Source organism: Enhydra lutris, unplaced genomic scaffold (genome assembly GCF_002288905.1).
Source record: "Enhydra lutris kenyoni isolate GAN:26980312 unplaced genomic scaffold, ASM228890v2 scaffoldscaffold40, whole genome shotgun sequence".
Taxonomy (NCBI): Eukaryota; Metazoa; Chordata; class Mammalia; order Carnivora; family Mustelidae; genus Enhydra; species Enhydra lutris.
The window spans coordinates 15,539,987-15,550,927 of record NW_019154124.1 but is presented as its reverse complement, the minus strand read 5'-3'; the positions used below and the strand labels follow the sequence as shown (position 1 = coordinate 15,550,927).

At 41.2% G+C, this 10,941-nt stretch overlaps 1 protein-coding gene across 1 annotated transcript in view; it reads right to left on the bottom strand.

The window, feature by feature from the left end:
• LOC111155316 (glutamate metabotropic receptor 3) overlaps window positions 1–10,941 on the bottom strand; it is a 97,111-nt gene that overhangs the window by 67,541 nt on the left and 18,629 nt on the right. The window contains exon 2 of the mRNA XM_022515460.1: window positions 9,657–10,512. Within this exon, the coding sequence (XP_022371168.1) occupies window positions 9,657–10,512 (856 nt within the window). The remainder of the gene's footprint in view (window positions 1–9,656; window positions 10,513–10,941) is intronic.

Below are 10,941 nucleotides of genomic sequence, written 5' to 3'. Positions count from 1 at the left end.
ATCAAAATTCCACTGGCATTTTCAAAGAGCTGGAACAAACAATCCTAAAATTTGTATGGAACCAGAAGAGACCCCAAATTGCTAAGGAAATGTTGAAAAAGAAAAACAAAACCGGGGGGCATCACGTTGCCTGATTTCAAGCTTTACTACAAAGCTGTGATCACCAAGACAGCATGGTACTGGCACAAAAATAGATACATAGACCAGTGGAATAGAGTAGAGAGCCCAGGTATGGACCCTCAACTCTATGGTCAAATAATCTTGGACAAAAGAGGAAAAAATATACAGTGGAAAAAAAAAACAGTCTCTTCAATAAATGGTGCTGGGAAAATTGGATAGCTACATGTAGAAGAATGAAACTGGACCATTCTCTTACACCATACAAAGATAAACTTGAAATGGATAAAAGACCTCAGTGTGAGGCAGGAATCTGTCAAAATCCTAGAGGAGTACATAGACAGTAATCTCTCTGACATCAGCCACAGCAACTCCTTTCAAGATATGTCTCCAAGGCAAAGAAAATAAAAGCGAAAATGAAATTTTGGGACTTCATCAAGATCAAAAGCTTCTGCACAGCAAAGGTAGCAGTCAACAAAACAAAGAGGCAACCCACAGAATGGGAGAAGACATTCGCAAATGACAGTACAGACAAAGGGCTGATATGCAAGATCTTTAAAGAACTCCTTAGGGGCACCTTAGTGGGTTAAAGCCTCTGCCTTCGGCTCAGGTCATGATCCCAGAGTCCTGGGATCGAGCCCCGCATGGGGCTCTCTGCTCAGCAGGGAGCCTGCTTCCTCCTCTCTCTCTGCCTGCCTCCCTGCCTACTTGTGGTCTCTGTCAAATAAATAAATAAAATCTTTAAAAAAAAAAAAAAAAAGAACTCCTTAAACTCCAAACACACAAAACAGAAAATCATGTCAAAAAATGGGCAGAAGACATGAACAGACATTTCTCCAAAGCAGATATACAAATGGCTAACAGAAACATGAAAAAAATGTTCATCATCACTAGCCATCAGGGAGATTCAAATCAAAACCAGTTAGAATGGCCAAAATTAACAAGACAGTAAACAGCAAGTGTAGGAGAGGAAGTGGAGAAAGGGGAATGCTCTTACACTGTTGGTGGGAATGCAAGTTGGTGCAGCCACTTTGGAAAACAGTGTGGAGATTCCTTAAAAAATTAAAAATAGAGCTTCCCTATGACCCTACAATTGCACTACTGGGTATATACCCCAAAGATACTGAGGTAGTGAAAAGAAGGGCCATCTGTATCCCAATGTTCATAGCGGCAGTGGACACAGTTGCCAAACTGTGGAAAAAACCAAGATGCCCTTTAATGGACAAATGGATGAAGAAGATATGGTCCACAAATACAATGGAGTATTATGCCTCCATCAGGATGATACCCATCTTTTGTATCAACATGGACGGGACTGGAAGAGACTATGTTGAGTGAAATAAATCAAACAGAGAGTGCCAAGTGTCATATGGTTTCACTTACTTGTGGAGCATAAGGAATAACATGGAGGACATTGGGAGATGGAGAGGAGAAGGGAGTTGAGGGAAATTGGAGTGGGAGATGAACCATGAAAGACTGTGGACTCTGAGAAATAAACTGAGGGTTTTGGAGGGGAGGGGAGTGGAGGGTTGGGTGAACCTGGTGGTGGGTATTATGGAGGGCACGTATTGCATGGAGCACTGGGTGTGGTGCATAAACAATGAATGCTGGAACATGGAAAAGAAATAAAATAAAATGGAAAAAAATTATCCAAAAAAAAGTTACATGTCGATTTTATCTCAGTAGAGCTGGAATAAAATTTTAAAAAATTAAAAAAAGAAGTATATTAATGGCCATAGGATATCTAATCATCTTTGGTTCAGGTTAGTATGTGTATGAACATAATTTTGTATTGGAGATATTATTTTGGAAATGTAATATGTAGTCAACTCTGTGCTAGTGAAATTGTTTATAATTTTTTTAATGGAATTAAGTTTTTGAATACTCCAAAATGTTACTGAGTACTGTAACTTCTGGGGACTCAGCCACCTTCTCAAATTCTAATTTATCCAAGACAGTGGGATAAATCCTTTTCACCATGATAGTTTTGGAATGAACTAGATACAAATGAATGCTTATACTACCCCAGGTATAATGCTAGAGGTTGGGAGAAAAAATGTGAAGGATGACTATGTAATCTTTCCTGGAGATATCATATAGAGTGACTAACAACAGTATGGACACTCATTGAACATTTAAAATAAGAGGGAGGTGAGAATGGTGACCTTGCATTGAGTTCTTTAGCCTTCCTCCTCAGTGCCTGCTCCTCAGGATGCAACCTTACATCCTTAATCTCTAGAAGTTGTGCTCACTGCTCAGTATTAGGAGGTTCCCTTAGGTTCCTAGGAAGGTTTACCAAACCCAACTCTGGGAAGGATCCCCCATAATCTCCTACTTCATTTGATGACAGTTTAATCTTTTAAACTCTGCACAGAAAAGTCTTTATTTAAGAATATGATTGCCATCATGAGCAGAAATTTTTTTCTGAATCTATCAGAAACTATCTGTTTTGGCTCTCTAGTGTTCTTTCGAAGATGAGTAGTAGCACAAAGGTAGATGAAGTAGAAAAACACGTGTTTCCCATTCAACTGAGATTAGAAACCTTGAAAGACTAGGTTATTGTGGGATAACACCAGGTGTCCCAAAGGTCAGGAACATAGGCTAAACTTATTTTTAAACTACATGTTAGCTATAGTGTTAGAAAAAGCTCAGAATATTTTCCTCAATCTCCAGACGCCTTTGTAAATGATATTCCTATAAATATACCACAGTGTCCAAAAAGCCCAGAAACATCTAGAAGATAGCGTATTTATTGTACTTTTTTCTGGTTAGCAAGGTGGTAGAATTCACTTCTTTCATACTTCATGAGGGGTGATTACTTTTTTCTGCTTCGTAGATAGGATGGCTCTTCAAATGAATCATAAGGATTATTAAATAATAATAATAACAACAGCTGTATGATAAGAACAATAAGCAGCAGCAGCAGAAAGCTCAGGGCCAAGTGGAAAATGAGGTCTTCTAGAGACTCCTGTTCTCCACCGTGTGACCTTAAAATGAGAATCATTTCTCAAGCTTCTAAGACACCAAAGCACAGATGCATGGTGCATAAACAAATAAGTAACCACATTAGTGGTGTCCTTTGGGGGTTTAAATCTTATTCCTGTGACCCCAGGAAGCTGACCAGAAAGAAAAGGGAAGAAAGAAATACAGGATATTTATCTTTACATTTTGGAAATGCTTTTGATCAGCAGAGCTGGAACAAGTTTCTGTGCTTTTGTGGGAACTACAAATGTTCCAGGAGAGGAAGCAAGATCAAGAGCAGTTTGCTCTTTCAGGGACTTCAAAGCCCATTCATCTAAAGATGTGGCCATTACCATTTTGGCTTCCTCACTGTGCCTTGGATGGCCCTGTACTTTTCAAGAGGAGAGCCTTGCTGGTTTGGGGCCAGCTCAAACATATTCCTTGGAGTGCAGTGTTCCAGAAAATCTGCCCTTCCTGGCCTGTGTTCTGTGATTATAGTCTCAACCAGGAGTGATCCTTGGACCTACTGGATGAGTCAGATGCAGAGGTGAGTGGGACAGAGAGGCTGGACTACTCATTTTCTGCCTCTGGTCCTCTTCTAGGTGTGGAGAATTGTAAACATAAGAACAAGGCTGCACCATCCCCCCAGGCTCCAGGTCTCTGATCTCAGCAGTCTGCCTCCTTGCTGACACCAAGAGATGAGTGTACCTCATCTCAACACCCTCCACCTCCCCCCAAAAAAAGAAAAAAGAAAAAAACAAGCAACCAACCAAATGAGCAAGAACAACAAAAACTGTCATTGTTGTGTGTCCTATTATCAGTCCTATTAGGACCACAAGTCCAGCATAAGAGTTGTCCCCTTCACTTGCAAGTCAAACAAACCCTGCGAGATTTGTTCAGTGAGCTGGAAATTGCTTCTGGGCTTAACTTAAGATACATAATAATTTTCTAATTCAAAATGAAAACTTAAAACAGAACACAAAGACTAGGGCAAGACCCTAATACTGCAGGCCCCGATCATCCTGCTTCTATACTTGAGTGGCTCCAGGAAGCAGGGACTGCATTGCTCCTGTTCACTGCTGTGTCCCCAGGTCCCAGCATGAAGTCTAATCACATCTGTGGAATGAATGACTACATGAGGACCTTCACGTGACCTATTTCATTATGTGATCTTGGATATATTTCCTATTGTGCCAAGTTCTCAGTTTTTCCCTTCTTAAACATTCTAGCCCACCCACCCCAGCGAATCACACAGAAGAATGCTATGAGTCTTATTTCCAAGAGAATGCCTCCTCAACAGTGGATGTGTCTTGGAGCACCCCTGGCAGTATGTTCAGTAAGTGGGAGCTCTTCCTTTTTTCTTTTGAATTGGGTGACTCCGGTTTCCACATCATTCTGACAGTTGAGTTCACTTTTATGTGGTTCAGTAAGTGAAGATAATAATACTGACATTCTGAATTTCCACCTCTGTCAATTGAGAGGTAGGGGCGAGTTCATCTTTGGGGAAGGCCTTTTGTCACTCTATGATTTTATTCTCCTCCACTTTCTGGAGTTGGTCTCCGAATAAAAAGAGAGATTGCACTGTACTGTGAACACACAGCAGAGAGTGATATTGCATGTCTGTGGATGTTTAATATCCCTCTCTACTTCATCTCTTTCTAACTCACTTGGTAGTTTAAGCTTTCCTTTTACATGACTAGCACATGGAATTCATTCAAAGTCATTATGAAGAGTCAAATGTCAACAAACAATTTGCATTTAAATATTTCTTTCAGAATTCAGGATGATATGGCCCTTTCAGATGGAAATCACTTTACTAACAACAAAAAAGAGCTTTGAAAAAATTTTTTTAATATCCTAAGGTTTAGATTCTAAGGCTTAGCTTCCAAAGTGTGGGTGTTTTATGAACCACCTCAGCTCCAACTAATTGGAGAAGTGGCCCAGGAGCATTAAAGGAATCATAAGAAAGAGCCCAGAAAGAAACATATTTCAAACTTAACTGGTTGACTGTCTTTCATTCCTTCAGTCAACATACCATTAAGTTCTAATATATGTCAGAAATGATGTTGGGTATTTGGCCTCAAAGACCTCAACATCCCAGGGTCCTTGGTGAAAGCAGCCCCAGACCAGGTGACTGGATTTCAGTCTCTGCTCCTGCCACTAACCAGATGATGACCTTGGACAAATCACTGTGAGTTTTGGGGCTTCATCTGTAAAACAGGGATGGATAATAGAGCCAGAGCTATTGCTGTTAGGTTTTAAATTGATCTCAAATACAATGATAGGACATAATCAATGGACAGTGTTTAAGTAAATGCAAGCCATTCTAGAAGTCATATACTTTTCTTTGTTCAAATTCACTTGTTAGTGAACACAGTATATACATTAAATTTTTATAAAAAGAATATTATAAATCTATTGATTGTTTTTCTCATTCCTTATTCCTTCAGTAAACATTTATATAATACCCACTCTATACCAGATGCTGTGTTGGATATTTGAGATCAGAGATGAAACATACGTTCTCTGCCTTGAAAAAGCTCACAATGTAGTAGTGGAGACCGAGAAGGAAATATGAGTTTGGGTGTCAAGTGATATTCATAACCAACAAATATTTACTGACCACCCATTATGCTTGAGCTGTGTCAGTGAAAAAACTGGTAACGGTTTCTGTTTTCATGGTGTTTATATTCAAGTATGAAGATCAAACCTTGGAGAATAAACATAAAAATAAATGAGGTGGTATAAGAGAAAAGGGAAAAAATCACTGAGTATAAAATAAGTAGAGCAGCTTAGAGAGAAATAGGGATGCCTGTGGTGGGGTAGGGGCGGAAGGATTGCCTGGTGGGTCTCAGAAAAGCTAACATTAAAGTAAAGGCCCGAAGGAAGTAAGGGAACTGACTAGCCACAGGGATATCTGGGGATTGGGCATTACAGATGGCTAGAGCTGCCAGTGGAAAGAACCCTGACTTTGGAAACAAGGATGGCTGGAGTGAAGGGAGACAGGGGGAATGAAAGGTCATGACAGGAGAGCAAGAAGGACAGGGAGGAGGTGGATCCAGGAAGACATCTGTAGGGCATTGCAAAGATTTTTTGACTTTTAGTTTTGGGTGAAATGGGGGAACTTTTTAAGGGTTTGTGAGTAGAGAGGTGACTTGCTCTGATTGAAGTTTTTTTTTTTTTTAATTTATTTTTTATTTTTATTTTTTATAAACATATATTTTTATTCCCAGGGGTACAGGTCTGTGAATCGCCAGGTTTACACACTTCACAGCACTCACCCCAGCACATACCTTCCCCAATGTCCATAACCCCACCCCCCTCTCCCAAACCCCCTCCCCCCAGCAACCCTCAGTTTGTTTTGTGAGACTACAAGTCACTTATGGTTTGTCTCCCTCCCAATCCCATCTTGTTTCATTTATTTTTCTCCTACCCCCTTAACCCCCCATGTTGCATCTCCACTTCCTCATATCAGGGAGATCATATGATAGTTGTCTTTCTCTGATTGACTTACTTCACTAAGCATGATAGCCTCTAGTTCCATCCACGTCGTCGCAAATGGCAAGATTTCATTTCTTTTGAAATTTTAAAAGGGCATCCTGGCTGCTGTGGAGAGAATGGATTGTGGAGGCTGGGATGGAGAGGGGCCAGAGTGAATCAGTTAGGAGGCTGTTGTAGAACTGTAGCCTAGAGATGGCTTGGTGGCTAGGACCAGGGTGGTAGCAATGGAGAACGAGTGAGTGAAGGTACTAGATAGGGTAGATGGGGACAGGGTGAGAGGTTCTAGGTGGAGGAAACACATGTACACATTACATGTACATCTCATGTACAGTAGATACAAGGACAAAAGTAAAGGTATGATGTGCTTGGGGAACTGCAAATAGTCTTTATGGAAGGAAGGGTGAATGTAGGGTGCATAGCAAGCGGTAGATAGTGGTTAGATCCTATGACAGGAGAGCTCACTCTTCTGAAGAATGTTTTACAAACTATAGTTCTGCAAAAATCTCTTTTTGTAAAAGGAATATCAAACTGGGTTAACTCCAAGGATACTCATGTTGGCCAGTGCTGGAACTAGCTAGTAGGAACATACTGAGGAACCAAAGAGTATTTTAATTTATGTAGTTAAAATTCTCAGGAGGCTTAGCTTTTCCATCCTGTAATGAGTAGAGCCCTTAGGAGGCTGGCTGCAACTATCCCTTGTCAGAACAATCTTGGAGTAAATGCGCTAAGCACAAGCAGATGGCTGGAAGAGGACTTTTTCAACCCAGTTGAGCAAAGATTGTTTGTTGTTTACTATTGTACTTAGTCCATTGGGTCAATATTCAAATTAGAAAAACAGAGATACTATTTCAGAAAAAAATGTAAAACAAAACCTACTTTTCAAGAGATAACTAGGTTAACCTTATTTTTAAAATATACATATTTAGCTCCTTTAGCATCTCAGTGTCCTCTCATAGTAAGGTACTTTCTGGTCCAATTCCCACATTACTAAGCATTGTGGCAGTGGGGGCTGGTCGAAGTTCCCTGTCTTCTCTGTAGTTTCCACCTGGTTTTCACCCTTCTTCTGTCTTCAGAGGTGGAGAATTATTGGTAATGTTGAACAAATTGAGAAGGCTAAAATAGCACTTTGTGGTCAAGTTTACAAAGCTGAACCAAATTGTAGAATCAAAGCCAGTAATTGAACAAGACAGACAAAAAGAAGATACTTTTGTTTCATTTATCCAAATAATGGCCTTATTTCTTCACTTTTCTTTGCCATTTAAGACTCAGTCTGGGAAATGAAGGAAAATATTTGGTTATATAAAATACCTTGCAAGGGCTCACTGAAATCTAAGAACTCCCTCTATAGTAGCGCTGATGAGCAGATAGATTTGTATATTTGCATACTGAGGAGTGAGGGATGGACTAGAATAATAAGGTTAATGAATACATGTAGTGAATAAAGATCAATAATAAACCCGGGGGTAGTGAGAAGTGGGTATGGAGGCTGCTTATCTTACTTATCTGTAAGACTTAAGTGCATTGTAGATGGTATTTACAGATACCTGTGAAATTCATTTATATTTAGAGCAAAGATACTATTTTTTACTGATTCTGTGGTCCATTCTTATTTTTTGGATATGTCAGTGGAAACTGATCTGGGATTTTGAGATAAATGGTGATTTAATATTATATATAAAATATATATTTGTTATTTCTATATGGAATGCACTTGTGGGAATACAGGGCATAGAAAGAGTTTAATCTTTGCCACTTATAAACAGTCATTCCAATGGTAAGAGACATCTCTAGTAGAGGAATAGGAGAAAATACTGACATAACTGATTTCTACTACTTTTGGCTCCCTCTTGGTAGAATGAGAAGATATGCAAAATGCAGGCAGATAAATTTGTTCTTATTTTCAAGGCTGGTTTAGGAATTAGAATTTTGGAGTAGGAACCAATGGGCATAAGTCCTACCAGTGATTTTTTAGGTCATATGACTGCCAAGTGATCCTATAGAGGAGATGTGAGAACTGCCGCTTACTCCAATAACAGTATGATTTGAGCATGCAAACTTTCATGTCTTGGGGGAGAAACCAATTGAAACAGACTATGTAGATTTGAATGATGCCCTAATGGCATGGGAGATGATTATTAGCAATTTAGGCAAATGAAAGCATTTTATCATTGTAATATTTTCTGGCATCAAGTTTTTTTGTGCTCTATAATATTACTTACCATTAATGATTTGGGGGTAAAGCTAAAGTCCTCAGAACCAGCACTTTAATGTATCACATGTGCCTTCTTAGAGAATGCAAACCTAAAAATTTTGTGCTTTTTATGCTACTAATGCACTGAAATGCAATGCTATATTCAGAAATACTTTACCATATTTAGACTCAAATGAAGAGGAAACAAAAGCCACTTCAAATACACCTTTGCCTATTCACTACTCTCTTGGAATGACTTCCATCAGCCTTCAATTTGTTTATACTCAGGCTCCCAGAAAAAGTTTCATTTCATCACATCATTTGAGAAAATCTACAATTCTTAATGTCGACATGGAAATGTTTCTGTATAAAATTAACTAAAATGCCTGGAAATCACCATGGTCTGAGTATTTTTCCCTTCTTTGCCCCTAATTAAGCTCTGGGAAAACAGTGACTTTTTTCTCTCACCCACTGTGAAAGTTATGAGATTCTTTTGCTCAAATCACCCACAAGGAGGCTTGGAAGTTCATCTTCCTTAGAGAGTTGCCAATTCTGCTAAAGAAGATTAAATGCCCATATCACATGTGTCATACCCCATAGCTAACAAGAAAGAGAGCAAATGTAGTGTGGCCCACATACAGGCAGCTACCACAGATCAGCTTAGCCTAGGGAGCCTTTCAATTTCATGTAGTGTATCAACGAAGATATTCACTCAAAAATAAGTAAGAACATCATGGCCATCATATTGCATCTTGAAATACGTAACAGTCTGAACCCTTTTTGTGGCCCTGAAACAAAGATTTCTGGGTCAGGGACAGAGGTATTTGATTCCTATTTGATTCCACCTGTTTACCCCACAGAAGATGAGTAAAGGCTCCTCACTTACCTGTGAAGTTGATTTTCAGCAAATAGTCCTTGTACAACTTCTTCCCGTCCAGAATCTTCATAGCGTCGCAAAGCTTGGTGGTGTTGGGACAGAGGGTGCGCTGCATTTTGTGTAAGGCGTGAGCCATGGCGTACACAGCGTTCACCACAAACATGATCTTGGATTCTTGCTCGTAGTTGCTGTTGTCGATGGCCAGGTGCTTGTCGCACATGCGCCGGTGGTTCCGCTTGTTCTGGAGGCTGCACTGGAACTTCTGCTCCCAGAAGTCTCGGAACCAGGGGTTCCGGTGGTTGTTGTAGGGGTTGAGGCTCTGGAAGTAGCGGTCGAACTGGCGGACCGGGTGCGAGGCCAGCTCCAGCGTGATGGCGCCGTAGGCCACGTGCTCGCTGCCCTTGACGATGCTCTCCTGTGCTCCCCAGCCGTCGCTGGCCACCCAGGTGAATGAGGCATTGGCGCGGCTGGCGGCGGCGATGAGTTCACGCGAGTCATCGCTTCGCATGAAGAGCACGACGACACGTGCGTTGGGCTTCTGCAGCAGCTCGCGGATCACACTGTCGTAGGACTTGCGGATGTTGGAGCGACCCACCTTCTCCGCTGTGGCGATGCAGATGTTGCGCTGGCGGGCTTCCTGCTCGAAGGCCTCGATCCCTGTCTCCCCATAGTCGCCCTCCGAGGCTACTGTGGACACATAGGTCCAGTTGAAGAAACGCAAGATCTCGGCCATGGCTTTGGCCTGGTAGAAGTCGGGGGGCACGGTCCTGGCAAAGTAATCATAGCGTGACTTGTCACTGAGTTTGGCGCTGGTAGACGCGTAGCTTATCTGAGGGATCTGGAAGAGCCTCAGCAGGTTTGCCACCTGAGTGGGTGAGGGGTGGGGGAGGGGAGGAAGGGAGAAGAACTTGTTTTAGAAACCTGGAGGTAAATGGACATGAAAAATGAGTAATACCAGACTATTGACCCAGCTTCCTTTTCACCTCTAGATCACTGAAGTTTTCTTAGCACATCAACAGATACTTCCCTGGATACTGTGTTTTGGTTATCAGGGAGCGGTTTTCAAGCAGGTAGTTTATGCTTTGGGAAAGGGCATTAGGAGAGAAATGAGAAGGGCAGTCCTCCCTGTCTCCCAGACTTTATGCTAGTCCCCGGGCTACGATGAGCCCTGTTCAGGTGTCTTCTGTGTGGTTGTTTTAAGTTTCTGGAGTCTTGCTATATACCCCAGCCAGGCGATGAACTACAGGGGATTGGCCAAACTGGTTTTTAGAAAACTTGGCTGTGGTTGTATAGA